We start from the raw sequence: 15,017 nt of genomic DNA, 5'->3' as shown, positions 1-15,017 counted from the left end.
ACCTAACAAAGAGTGAAGAAAAACCTAAAAATTTGGTTTTGGCTAGATAGATACTACCGATTGGGGCTTCTCTTGTGGCTCAGCTGGTAAAGAATCCGCCTTCAATGCGGGAGACCTGGGTTCGAACCCTGGGTTGGGAAGATCCCCTGGAGAAGGGAAAGACTACCCACTCCAGTATTCTGGCCTAGAGAATTCCATGGACTGTGTAGTCCATGGGGTCGCAAAGAGTCGGACATGACGGAGCAACTTTCACTTTCACACTATGGATTGTATTGTTTATAATCTTCTCCCAATCATCACTTATTCCATTAAACACGAAGTATAATAAAAATTAACTTATCATAAGTGATGATGTTTGACAAAGAAACTTACTATTAGAGAAAAATTATAATCAGATATTAAACATCTGTGTGGTTAATTTTGTTTGGATGGCACCAATGGCCAGTGTTTTTTCTTGGTATAACCTAAAATGTAATAAAGTGATGTTTTAGCTGTAGACTTTTCCTCTGCTTTGTTAGCTTATGTTAGCCCAATAAAATCTGACAATAGAATTTTTTAAAAGTAATGTTTGAGTTCCCTGAGTCATACAGCAAATTTCCACTGGCTATCTGTTTTACATATGTTAGCATATATACTTTCATGCTACTCTCGCCCTTCATCTCCCCCTCTCCTTCCTCTCCCCTGCACTTGTCCACAAATCTGTTCTCCTAGAAGGGTGGGGTGGGAGGGAGGTTCAAGAGGGAGGAGACATATGTACACCTATGGCTAATTAATGTTGATGTAGGACAAAATCAAATCAATATTGTAAAGCAATCAATTAAAAATAAATGTAATTTTTAAAAAAGTGATGTTTGATCATTTGTATCAGCTTTCTTAGTTTGCTGCACATGTAATATGATCCCCTCACAGGCTCCCAACTATTTGCTGATAACCTCCAAATCTTTACTCACCTTTAAATCCACAAGTGCCTACCAGCAGCCTCCCCTTTAGTGTCAATACATTAAAATATGTGGTAGAGTCACAAAGTCCATTTGGTAGACCAGTGGGGGCACCAGCACCCATTCAAGTGTAAAAGTAGGTGTCAGCGTACTGATAGGATCCTCCCTGCCCAACAACAGCACCACCTCACTCTATACACCTGAATCCTTGGCTACTTTCTCTCACCTCCGTCTGTGAACTGCCCCCTCCACATTAGAACTGGACCCCAGGCTTGCTACCCTTAAAAAGGCAGAGCTAGCTTTCTTAAGTTCATACCAAAGCATACACCTTTTACGTGTAACTTCTGAATAGCTTCCTCAGTGTTAATCAACTTCTTTAGTATCAAACATAAGTCCTTTCACAATCAAACCTCTACTTTTTCTCCAGCACAGTATCGTCTCTGTTGTTTTATCCGCTAGGAGTAACTAATTATCTCTGGCAAGTCTCTTTGTTTTACTTCACTCTTTCTTTTTCACAGGCCACACGCACTGCTGAAAATGAGAGGGCTGGTTCCAGTTCAAAGCCTTTCACCGACCTGAGCGCTCAGCCAGAAGTTCTGCATCTGCAGCCTATTAGCTCTCCCAATAGCATTTTGTTATTCTCCTTGCAGCAGGAAAAACAAACAGCTGTCCCTCCCACAGTCTCTGCCTTCCTCCCAAGGTCCAAGAGGCTCTCCCCCAGATGACCCCCTGCGACCCTGTGGAGTTCCTTCCTCTGCGGTGGCCTTGTCCTCCCAGTTGTCTAGTCTGGTCACCACCCTCCCATTTCTGGGAGTTTCTGATAAATCACCTCATTCCCCATCCCCCTCTTCCCCTTCTGTCACGCTCTTCCCAGATCCTAGACCCAGCGTTTCACAATGGATGCCGGCTGCCAGTGATTTCCACGTTTGCTTTCTCCCACAGCATGTAGGTTGTTCACTGTGGGCCACTTTCAGCATTCACTGTCAGGGGGCAACTTCAGCTTTAGGGAGGAGGTTGCAGGTGTGATTTGGGGCTTTGACTTCTCACCCCATAATCTGCACTGGATCTCTCCCAAGCCATCCCTAGCAGAGAGAATTGATGTGGAGACTGTGTTCACAGTGCAGAAACAGCTCCCCTTTCAACCAGACTGCCATCCTTAAGCTCCTAAATGTAAAATTTGGAATTGGCACAGACTGGCGATCTGGAATGCTGCTTAATTTTTGACACTGGGCTCTCTTAGAGGAATTTCTTCCAAGACTGGAGTTGCCTGCAGGAAGTAGGCTAATTTAGCACCTCCCTGGGTGAGCCACTCTTAGCTGCTTCTTCATTCCTTTTTGTGATGTCGAAGCATGACCCAGGCCCATTGATTCCAGTGGTGTCCGATACACAGCTCCAGCCCCTTGTGGCTATGTGAAATATGGTTGTTGTTAATTGAGATGTGCTGGAAGCATAAAATACACACTGTATATTAAAGACTTAGTATCAGATGATAAAAAACATTGTTAATTACATGTTGAAATGTTAATATTTTAGATATACTTCATTAAAATTCTTACTATCAAATTCACTTACCTCTTTTTACTTTTTAAAATGTGCTACTAGAAAATTTAAAATTGTATGTCACCTGCATTATGTATTTTTTATTTCTTAAAAAAAATTTTAATTGAAGTATAATTGCTTTACCATGTTAAGTTTCTGCTGTACAATAATGTGAACTGTATTATATTTCTATTGGACAATGCTGGGCTAGACCTTGGCTCAGTCTTAAATGTCTTAATATACCTTCCAAAGGCTTGCAGTATATGCTGTGTTCCCTTTTTTCCATCCCTGGCAATGCTTAAATGAGTAATTAGATGTCTTGCTGATATACCCCAAATTTCTATCCACGTTGTCCCCAGATGGCAATGGGGAAAGTATGTAAACTGACTCACGGGGGCAACCACAGATATTCAGAGCTCTAGTAGTGACTGAGTTAACAGAGCTTTCTTTTTTCCCTTCTCACACTTCTTTTGAAGAATAAAACACTGAATTCCTCATAGCTTAAAATTACACAACATCAACACTTATTCATAAGCATTACAGCATTACAACACAGAGAAATACTGAAAAAGCAAATGTACTTGGCTACTCAGTCTTCATCACTGAGACTCTGGTCATCCCACTGGAGCTATTTCGTTGTCTTCAAGTCTAGAAGTTTATGCTACATTTGGCCTAATGCCCAGTGATGTAGTATTAACCACATCATTGATCTGGGTTCTGTTTTTAAGACTAGCATTCATGAAAATCCTGTTTGTTTAAACAGATTATCCTTATCTCACTGTGCTCACTACCTCTTACTAACTGGAAAGAATATACTTGAGTTTCTGATTTATAAAATATGTATATTGAAGAAAAAACAACTCTTAGGCAGGTATGGGGTGTGCCTTGATAGTCATTATTCTTCATAAGAGAACTTAAATCAGAATCTGAACAATGAATTCAGATCAGCCTATAGCTGATCCTCAACAGCCTACAGTTATGGCTTTAACAACTGGTTAGCTTCCCAAGGAGAACACTCTGCTCCAGAGTTTTGTGCCTGCTCTTGGCCTTTCAGTCCCCGGGGCATCTTAAGTTTCTCCCACCCCTCTCCTCGCTGGAGACTGAGACCCAGCAAATGATCAGCAGCTCTGGGCTGCGAACAGCGTTCTCTGCTTTTGGCTAGGGCTTCTCTGGTGGCTCAGATGTTAAAGAATCCACCTGCAATGCTGGAGACCTGAGTTCGATCCCTGGGTTGGGAAGATTCCCTGGAGAAGGAAACGGCAACCCACTCCAGTATTCTGGCCTGGAGAATTTCATGGGCAGAGGAACCTGGCAGGCTACAGCCCATGGGGTCGCAAAGAGTCTGACACTACTAACCAACTTTCATTTTCACTTGATTTACACCCAAGTATCGCTAGTGGTCAAGAACCCACCTGCAGGAGACTTAAAAGAGATGCAGGTTCTATTCCTGAATCAGGAATATCCCCTGGAGGAGGGCATGGCAACCCACTCCAGTATTCTTGCCTGGAGAAATCCATGGACAGAGGAGCCTGGTGGGCTACAGTCCACGGGGTTGCAAAAGTTGGACATGATTGAAGAGACTTAGCATGCATACACACACTATCCTGAACATAACTTCACTGGAAGGAATACCAATCCTTCAAACGAACAAAAAGATCAGTGATGGTCTGTTTATCTTTATATAATAAGGAAGCTTCTAAGGATGCATATGTATGTGCTCAGCCTGTGTTTGTTTTTATGTATTATTTGTGTGAAAAGTACTATAAACCTATTACAATACAGTATATATAGCTCATTGTGTTAGCTGGGTACCTAGGCTAACTTTATTGGACTTATGAACAAATTGTGAATTTACGAATGTGCTCTCAGAACAGAACTTGTTTGCAGGTAGAGAACTTACTGTAGTCATATTTATCAAGTATTTATGTGTTGGGAAGTGAACATATTAAAAACATATACAAAGTCCCTGTTCTCAAGCTGCCCAAGTGTGTAGGAGAGAATTATGTAAACAAAGCAGAGCAAAACAATCCAATTCATGCTACTATGTACCAAATGCCAAGGCCACAGCACCCTTGCACTGGTCCGAAAGGAGGAGTGATTTTGCAAGTGGACATTAACAGCTGCAGAGAAACTTTCAGTGATTAGGGACTGGAGAGTGTCCTGGTTTGGGGGGAGAGGAGGGTGCTTGAGTGGGGTACAATGGAAGGTGGAACTCACGCATTAAGCTGGGGACAGACTGCATTTCATGCCAGTGGGTTTGAGCTCCTTGCTTCTGCCTCTGGGGAGCTTTCAAAGGGTTTTTGGCAGAGTAACCTGATCAGATTTGTCTACTAGAAGGGAAGCACAGGTGTGGGAGGGATGGATTGCATAGGATGGATAGCAGATGAAGAGACTGGGAGAACCCAAACAGGCGGCTGATTTACTGGTAAGCTTTAATGCTCAAGAAAACACAGGAATCTACTGAAGCCCACTATTCAGAATGAGGTCCTGAGATTCTAACACTTAGTTTGTGTGTGTTAGTTGCTCAGTTGTGTCCAACTCTTTGCAATCCCATCGACTGTAGCCCACCAGGCTCTGTCCATGGGATTCTCCAGGCAAGAATACTGGAGTGGGATGCCATTTCATTCTCCAGGGAATCCTCTGGACCCAGGGATCAAACCGAGGTCTCCTGCACTGCAGGCAGATTCTTTACCACTACACCACCTGGGAAGCCCACAACACAGTTCAATATCCTTTATAAAAGGAATGTGTCTGCCATGTTGGACAGCAAAGCAAGGACTTCCTGTACAGGGAAACATGGTGAGGGCTAGCTACTGCCTGAGCTGATGAGCACTGGAAGAGTGGGAGCAAGGAGGAAAGGGGTCTGCAACCCATAGATTAAAACTACAGTCTTGATTTTAACAGAAACAGGGCTAGAACAATACATTCCCAGCACTGATAGGGGTTGGGGTGTTGGATTCCCCTCTAACTGGGAAACTTCCAGGTATCCAGAGGAAGGATGAAAAGATACTTAGTTCTGAATTAAAACCTGGAACTCCTTTTCTCATAGAAACAATGTTATAAATACATTATATGGCAGGCCTCTTTTCTTCAGTTGCTCAGTCAGGTCTGACTCTTTGCAACCCCATGTACTGCAGCACACCAGGCTTCCCTATCCTTCATTATCTCCCAGACTTTGATCAAACTCATGTCACTGATGAGTCACTGATGCCATCCAACCATCTCATCCACTGTCACTGCCTTCTCCTCCTGCCCTCAGTTTTTCCTAGCATCAAGGTCTTTTCCAATGAGTCGACTCTTCACATCAGGTAGCCAAAGTGTTGGACCTTCAGCATCAGTCCTTCGAATGAATATTCAGTGTTGATTTCCTTTAGGATTGACTGGTTTGATCTCCTTGCTGTCCAAGGGATTCTGAAGAGTCTTATCCAGCATCACAGTCAGAAAGCATCAGATCTTCGGTGCTCAGCTTTCTTTATAGTCCAACTCTCACATCCATACATGACTACTGGAAAAACCATAACTTTGACTACATGGACTTTTGTTGGCAAAGTAATGTTTCTGCTTTTTAATATGCTGTCTAGATTGGTCATAACTTTTCTTCCAAGGAGCAAGCATCTTTTAATTTCATGGCTGCAGTAACCGTCCACAGTGATTTTGGAGCCCAAGAAAATAAAGTCTGTCACTATTTCCATTTTTTCCCCATCTATTTGCCACGAAATGATGGGACCAGATGCCATGATCTTCATTTTTTGAATGCTGAGTTTTAAGCCAGCTTTTCCACTCTACTCTTTCACTTTCATCAAGAGGCTCTTTAGTTCCTCTTTGCTTTCTGCCGTTAGGGTGGTGTCATCTGCATATCTGAGGTTATTGATATTTCTCCCAGCAGTCTTGATTCCAGCTTGTGCTTCCTCCAGCCCAGCATTTCTCATGATGTACTCTGCATATAAGTTAAATAAGCAGGGTGACAATATACAGCCTTGACGTACTCCTTTCTCAATTTGGAACCAGTCCATTGTTCCATGTCCAGTTCTAACTGTTGCTTCTTGACCTGTATACAGGTTTCTCAAGAGGCAGGTAAGGTGGCCTGGTATTCTCATCTTTTTAAGAATTTTCCACAATTTGTTGTGATCCACACAGTTAAAGGCTTTAGCATAGTCAATGAAGCAGATGTTTTTCTGGAATTCCCTTGCTTTTCCTATGATCCAGCAATGTTGGTAATTTGATCTGTGGTTCCTCTGCCTTTTCTAAATTCAGCTTGAACATCTGGAAATTCCTGGTTCACGTACTGTTTAAGCCTAGCTTGAAGGATTTTGAGCATAATCTTGCTAGCACGTGAAATGAGCACAATTGTATGGTAGTTTGAACATTCTTTGGCATTGCCCTTCTTTGGAGTTGGAATGAAAACTGACCTTTTCCAGTACTGTGGCCACTGCTGAGTTTTCCAAATCTGTTGGTATATTGAGTGCAGTACTTTAACAGCCTCATCTTTTACGATTTGAAATAGCTCAGCTGGAATTCCATCATCTCCCCTGGCTTTGTTCGTAGTAATGCTTCCCAAAGCCCACTTGACTTCACCCACCAGGATGTCTGGCTCAAGGTGAATGATCACACCATGATGGTTATCTGGGTCATTAAGACCTTTTTTTTACAGTTCTTCTGTGTATTCTTGCCACCTCTTCTTAACATCTATTTCTGTTAGGTCCATACCATTTTTGTCCTTTATTGTGCCCATCTTGAATGAATAGCAAGTCTGAAATATAGCCCATTTGTATACTACTATATTGTCTTCCGGATAGTTTACTAACAACCAGATTTTGGGAACTTGCTGCTGCTGCTAAGTTGCTTCAGTCGTGTCTGACTCTGTGTGACCCCATAGATGGCAGCCCACCAGGCTCCGCCATCCCTAGGATTCTCCAGGCAAGAACACTGGAGTGGGTTGCCATTTCCTTCTCCGATGCATGAAAGTGAAAAGCAAAAGTGAAGTCGCTCAGTCATGTCTGACTCTTCGCGACCCCGTGTACTGCAGCCTACCAGGCTCCTCTGTCCATGGGATTTTCCAGGCGAGAGTACTGGACTGGGGTGCCATTGCCTTCTCTGTGATATGACTGATTTTTTTGCCTATTCCACCCTAGAGCAGTGGCTAAAATGAATGTGTGAGGCTGACCAACTAACACATGGAAGAAAACACAACTTTTGTGATTAATTTTTTTTAAACATTAAAAATGCTTCAGAACATCCATTCCCAAAGACCAGTAGTATGACTGAGACTGTTCAAGGAGATCAGAACAGCCAGTGGTGCTCAGTCTTGGCTGCAAATTAGAAAGAATCACCTGGGCCGTCCTAAAACATACTGACACCTGGGTCCCACCCTCATAGATTCTGACCTAGCTGGTCTGCCACCTGGACTAGAGGGTTTGTTTTTTTTAAAGCTCTTCCTATGATTCATAATATGCAGCTAAGATTGAGAACCATTGCTGCAGTGATTTTAAACCAAGAACATACATCAGAATCACCTGAACAGCTTTTTACTCACATCTACAGATTCTGATTAGGCATGATGGCAATCTGATGAACAGTCAAGTTCAGGCCACCAAATGCATGAGCTGGTCTCTCTCCTGGTCAGAGTCCTGGGCAACTTGTAACTGTACTTATTTGCTACCTGTCTCTTCCTGAGACTGAAAGCTCCATGAGGGCAGGAACTGTGTCTGTTTTGCACACCACTCCTCACATCTGGCATAGCACCTGCCTTACCACAGGTGTTCAAGAAACAGTTCTTAAATGAAGATTCAATCTCCAAAGTCTAAATTGTAAAAGGCTTTTCTGCAGGCAAAAAAAACCCCAAAAAACAACAAAAAAAACCCCCTTCTGTTTGCTACATCATCTGCTGTAAATTCAAGGTCATCTTGAGAATTCTTTGTGTTGCTGCAAAGAACTGTATCAGGAGCTACCACTAAGGATAATGGCTTGGAAACAGTTCTGTTTGAAAAATAACTCATGATTTTTGTTTTTGCTAGAATAGAACTTTATTTGTGGCATCAAGATTTTTTAAAATGGTTTTATATTTTAAAGTATGCAATAAATTTTGATACATTAATCTTGGTAATATTTTTCCCATATGAAAAGATTTTAGAAAACAATGTCAAATGGCTTATAATTCAAACGAGTTGCTTGACTTGATAATTCTCTGGAATTTCAGCATCATAAATAAAAAATGAAAACAAATAAAACCATTTAAATTAGGATGAAATGCATTTGTAATACAATTTTATGTCCATTAAAATTTGTTTGATTACAGAGAAAATATAGGCTAAAATTATGTGCTTATAAGTTCTAAAAAAATATGATGTCCTTGCTTTGAGAAAATGACCCTATTTACTTCCAGCTGTAGAATGTGTTTTGAGATACTTTGCTGTTTGGCATGAGGGGCTGTGTTGCTTGATACAGGTTCCTTTCAGACCATCACTGCATACCTGGAAAATGAAGCAGATGCTGGTCTGTGGCTGGGTGCTGGTGGGAGTATCTGGTCTTATTAACACCCTGTTTTATCTGAGTCACAGAATCATCCAAGTGAATCAGTCAGATGAAAAGCAAGCTATATATTTTCTCAAGCTCTGATATCTGCCATATTTGACAGAAGTGATATTTAAACAATCATGTGGTAAAGTCTTTTTTTAACAAAAGCAGTTTTCACGTTCAGTTCAGTTTTCACGTTCAGTTCAGTTTTCACATTCCAAAATGCATTGGCCCATCTTAACATTACTTTGCTCATGTGGAGAAAATGTATTTTGATGGTAAGATCCATATATGGATAAAAATATGTATACATATATTTGTATATATTCAATACCAGAGATGATCCTTCCTTGTCTGTTAGCAGTCAATTCATGTTTAAATGAAGAGATTTCTCTTTGGGATTGCCGTTCATGTTCACACCTGATTTGACAAAATCTGATGGCCGGCACAAAGTACCTTCTGATTGTATGAGACTTTACAGAGCATCTCTCTGGAACTGACAACAATCTTACATGACAATGAGAGCGTGCATGCATGGTTATTTTCCTTTGACAGATGAAGAACCAGGAACCCAGAGAGGTGAAGTATGTTGCTTCAGTTTAACATTTGGTAAGTGATAAAAGCAGGGTGTTTCCCCTGAATGCTGGTTAACACAGAAGAAGATAAGACAGAGGGTGCATGGATCTGTGAATTACTTTCTCTAAGCTGGGCTGCTGATGTGATGTTTGGAAAGTGGTTTTGCTTCTGTCACTTATGAGATCCCTACCAGGTGCTAAAAAGTACACATGGTATTAGACCCCAGCAAACTGTAACCAACAGCCGAATACACTTTTTACACCTCTTGGAGTGTGTGTGTGTGTGTATTTAAGAAGATTCATAACATATATTTACAGTTATCCCTAAATCACCAAAATACCATATTGAGAAATAGCTTTAACTTTTTTCAAGAGCATTTTTCTATACAATCATTCCAATATAGGTATAAAATATATAAATACAGCCTTGGCACACTTTACCTTTGCAGGTGCACTGAAACACTTTCCCTTTTGCCTTATTCTGCTCACCCTGACTTTTGATTGTTTCAAAATTCCTTTACACATCTCCAAGTTCCTTGAGGATGGGGATGGATTTCTTTGAAGCTGACAACTCTCACCCTTTGGCCTAGACAGAGCTATGCATATGGCAGGCATTCAGTAAACCTTTGTTGAATGCACGCACAGGATTTTTATGTACTTCTATTTAGCTAAAGTAGAAGTCTATCTCTAGCATTTTGCCTAGAGAGTTTTGGATTTATAGCAAAACATTATTTTTATAGTAAACAGTTTTTTAAAAAGCATAAGAAACATGGTAATAAATTTAATACAAATGATGCACTGTAACTATTCTTTGGTAATTTTTAACAAATTATTTGGTTTTTTGACTAAAGTGAAATACTAAAAATATAAAAATGCAACTACAGAAATTAGCTTAATCTGTAAACATAATAAACCCTGTAAACATATAAGTACTACATAACTGTGCAAGTGTAAAGAATGACTAGTAAAGGCAAGTATTATACATTTAACTTAGTTCTTCAAGGCATATTTAGGAATACTGCTTTGTCGAGCTTTAGTTTGAAGAAGGAATTCTTTTAACTAAATGAAAACAGTAAAGAGTAATGGCTCTATCAATGAGCCATAGGATATACAGGCAAGAGGGAGGCACTGATACCTTTTAACCTTCACAAATCTGAATTTGCTTCACAAGTCCTATGAACTACCTTGTTTAGTAAAACCGCATACTAACAAAAGCCAAATACTTTTAAAATGAAGAAGGAAACAGCTTTTTGTAAGTGAATCAGTTGGCTGAAAATATAGGTAACACACTTTGCAAAATTTTTCCAAAAACCTGTTACTGCACATGCAGTAGGCAGGTCTAAAAAATAATAACTAGCTGCAGGCAGCACTGAATATAATGTCGTGTACTCAGTATTGGAGTTTTTTTCCCCCAAATTTCAGTTCTCCTTCTCAAAAAAAATCACACTTTTCACACATGACACTTATCACAGGTATTTCACAGTTATCATTTCAGTAGTTTAAGAAAGAACTGCCTGGCAAATACTGTAAAAGAGGTAAATCCAAGGACAAAACTCATGATTTCAGGCACACAGGACTTAAATCCTTGGGTGTGAACTCAAAATAGAACAAAACAACTATGTAAATGCAACACATTACTAAAATGAATGAAATAATGGAAAAGTTGTCATACTATTTCTTCTAATTCGTTGACATGATTTTCTCCAATATCCGAGAAGCGTCAATGGCCAAGGATTAGTAGTTCCCTGGAAAATTTTAAGTCAAGATTTTGCTTTAAAAAAAAAGTGGCAGTAAAACACCATAAATGGTTACTTGAAATCTAATCAACGCCATCAAAACCCTGAGTGTTCTCAATGGCCATCTGAAGTTTATCCCATAACTCTTCAAATGACTCATAGGGTGGCAAGTCCAGGCGATTAAAGCTGAAAGAACAGAGAGGCTGGTTATGACGGACAGTGACAAAGTGACAAAGCAAGTTCCCAGGGCAAACTATTCACAGTGCAGCTTTTTGTGACAGAATGTTCCAACAACAGGAAAAGACCTTTTCTTCTCAGGGAGAAGGAAGGTCTAGGATTGGACTCAAGATATGGATTCTCTTCATGACTTCTTGGTGGTGACCTCTCACCTCAACCCTGACTCCAAATGTCTGGGTTCCTGTCATTTGAACCTTCAAGAGGGAATGTTCTAGCCCTTTGTGGAATGGGTTATCATTCATGTGACGGAGGCAACATATCAAGAGTTCAGATGTGTCTCTCCAGTGTTCAGCTACCCGGACTTAAAGCCCAAGCCTGCCTGGTAAAGAAACACCTGTTTGAGTTAGTCTCACTGTCTCTCCATCCTCTCCCTCCCATCCCCCACCTCCTTATGTGCCACCAACACAGCACAGAGGGAACTAGACCTTCTGTGTCTAGACTGTGAGAGGACCTTCTCTCTCTGAGGACTTGGTTCTCTAGGGTTAAAGAAACTGCTTACCAGGTATGAGCTCTTGGCAGCTTCTCAGGTGTGCCCCACTGCTCAACTGTAAATGACTGTGGTCCATTTGAGCCTACAAAGAAGAGAAGTTACTTTGGTTTCATTTAGCCTTTATAGGAGCTCCTGAACATTTCACAACTGACTTTTGCTAATGCAGAACTTAAAACACACAGATAATTCATCTAGTTTCTGTAAATTCGAAAGAAATAATGCTGTCTTGGGCCGATGACTTTACTGTCCAGCCATGAAATGAGGACTCCTATCAGTTCGTCTGTGATCACGGTATCACTCTGACCTGGGGGGCATGTCTAACGGGACTTTTGCTGTTCCCCAGCCCTGCATTTTCATATATCACCTCTATCATAAGTACACAGAAAATGGGCATTTTTTTGAGTCCCACTGAAAACAGCTTTAACTTCTTTCTGATTATTTTTCTCTATTGCTTAATTTTTTTGCAGTTAAGATTATATAATGAAAGATGTAAAGATCACCTGAAATTCCACTGTTGAATCTAAGTAAACATTCTATCACTAATCTTTTTCTGCATATGCATATGTATAGAATTTTATGTGCATGGGATCATTTATACATGCTATGTTTTTCTCCTATTATAAATGTTCTTAGAAACATTTTCTTCCTTTGGAGTTTTACTCAATTATTCCTTTTGCAATTCTTAACATCCTCCAACCTCCCAGGTCATCAATGCTAACAACCCGATGAGTCACCTTCCATACTTTTCTCTTTGTCTCAGACTCACATCCAAATATGCGTGTGAGTATAACTGTCAGAAGCAGTACTAAAAATACTATTTTCCATATTACTGTTTTCTCAAAAAGCACTGCTGTTCACACATCACCCATCACAATTATATCTACAGTTAAAATTTCAGTACGTTTGTCATTGTATTTTCCACAACATGGAATCATATACATTTTCCTGCCTCTTGATTCTCTCACCTGAACACTCCATTTGAAAAACTCCCTATTAAGTCAACCGATATAAATGTAACATGCTTCTTTCTTGGGGGGCTAAGCCACACTTCATACGGGATCCCAGTTCTACAAACGGCTCAAACCCGAGTGGAAGGGATCAAACCCCTGCAGTGGAAGTGTGGACTGCCAGGGAAGTCCCCGTAACATACTTTCTATTGGCTAGATAATATTGTATTGTAATACTAACATTCTGAAGCAACTTCTACTTCTTTTGTAAATCCATAAGAATTTGAATTTATAGTCTAACACTAATAACTCTGGACCTGTGTATGAGATAGTGTGTTAGTCGCTTAGTCGTGTCTGACTCTTTGTGACCCCATGGACTGTAGCCAGCCAGGTCCCTCTGTCCACAGAATTCCCCAGGCAAGAATACTGGAGTGGATAGCCATTCCCTTCTCCGGAGGATCTTCCTGAACCAGAGGTCGAAGCTGGATCTCTTGCACCACAGGCAGATTCTTTACCATCTGAGCCACCAGGGAAGCCAGTATGTGAGATGTCTCCTCCAAATTCCAAAAAATGCATGCCATCAGTGGGTGACTGTAGGTCTGGGCTGCATATAAGAGGGCAGTGGAGCTAGAGCTGGAGGGGGTGCTTGCCCTGCTTTGATTTTCGCTACTAACTGGTTAAAGAGCAGGAGGAGAGAATGGAATGTAAGTCAGGGGAAACCACTGGAAAGACAAATCCAGTCAGGTGGGGAATGAGCTTATTGTTGAGCGGCAACTCCATAGTCTCATCCTTCTCCTTGGGAGAGGTCCCTCTAGGCAGAGAAGGGGCAGCTGCCTGACAGGTTCTGCAAACAGACGTCAGTTAAGCTTAACAAGGAAACCACGTAGGCCAAGGAGGGGATAGAAGGGCTCCGATCTTGGCTATACCTCCTCTGAAAGAGTTGTTTTTATTGATATCTTTAAAAGCAAGTACATGCCATTCCAATAAACAGAATATTTAACTTTGTTTATTCCATTCTTTCCCCCAAATGTATTCCACTATGATACACTCTGTATTTTGTTCTACACTTATTAACACCCTGTGGAACTTTATATGCTGTCTATCTTAAATCATCACACCATGGGCAATGTTTTTTCTGTAACAGAATGCAGAGTGGGAATCAAATTTAAAATTCAAGAATGGAAAGTAACTTGAATAATTTTCTGTGTTCAGTTTTCTCTTTTGCTATCTCACTGAGAGTCCCTTGGATGGCAAGGGGATCAAACCAGTAAATCCTAAAGGAAATCAACCCTGCATATTCATTGGAAGGACTTCTGCTAAAGCTGAAGTACTTTGATGCTAAAGCTCCAGTACTTTGGCCATCTAATGTGAAGAGCTGACTCACTGGAAAAGATCTTGATGCTGGGAGAGATTGAAAGCAAAAGAAGAGGGCAGCAGAGGATGAGAAGGTTAGACAGTATCACTGATTCAACGGACATGAATTTGAGCAAACTCTGGGAGACAGTGAAGGACAAGGAAGCCTGGCATGCTGCAGTTCATGGGCTTGCAAAGAGTTGGACATGATTAAGCAACTGAACAACAAACAACAACAACAAAATAGAAGGTGTACATATATTTTGACCTTCTGCAGTGTATCTAGCTGTAATCATTTAAAACTATGAATTCTTTTTAAGTAATTAAATATTTGTATACATGAAAGAAGACTAAAGACTAGTCAGTCATGAAAAAGACAACTGGCATCAGCTCCATTTTTTAATGATCTATGGAAAATCCATACCATACAGTTCAGCAAATCCATTCATAGGTACACGGGATGTGCCAGTGACAAACTGAAGTAATCGTATTCTTTTTTCTGAGTCCATCATTAAAACAGCCTGCATAAAATAAAAGCAGCATTTAGGAACATCACTGGAAAAAAATGTTAACAAAACTACCCTGAAAAATATGTTACCAGAGTTTAGTTAGAGCCTGAATCATCACTTATGAAATTTGCATGTTTCCTTTACTTCAAGTTGTGTTTACAGTGGTTTACAAAGTTCTTG

The 15,017-nt window shown here is 40.6% G+C and overlaps 1 protein-coding gene across 7 annotated transcripts in view; it reads right to left on the bottom strand.

The window, feature by feature from the left end:
* Positions 1–8,475: 8,475 nt before the first annotated feature.
* Positions 8,476–15,017, bottom strand: part of NEDD4 (NEDD4 E3 ubiquitin protein ligase) — a 141,129-nt gene continuing 134,587 nt past the window's right edge. For all 7 annotated transcript variants that reach the window (XM_081510235.1, XM_081510234.1, XM_081510230.1 and 4 more), the window contains 3 exons: positions 14,753–14,849; positions 12,038–12,110; positions 8,476–11,487 (listed from right to left, as the gene is read on the bottom strand). In XM_081510235.1, the coding sequence (XP_081366361.1) occupies positions 11,385–11,487; positions 12,038–12,110; positions 14,753–14,849 (273 nt within the window). In that variant the 3' untranslated portion in view covers positions 8,476–11,384. The remainder of the gene's footprint in view (positions 11,488–12,037; positions 12,111–14,752; positions 14,850–15,017) is intronic.

The sequence above is a fragment of the Giraffa tippelskirchi genome, chromosome 7 (genome assembly GCF_054371585.1).
Source record: "Giraffa tippelskirchi isolate mGirTip1 chromosome 7, T2T-mGirTip1v1.2.pri, whole genome shotgun sequence".
Classification (NCBI taxonomy): Eukaryota; Metazoa; Chordata; class Mammalia; order Artiodactyla; family Giraffidae; genus Giraffa; species Giraffa tippelskirchi.
Note: the sequence above shows the minus strand (reverse complement) of the source record. Positions and strands in the feature narration are given on the sequence as shown.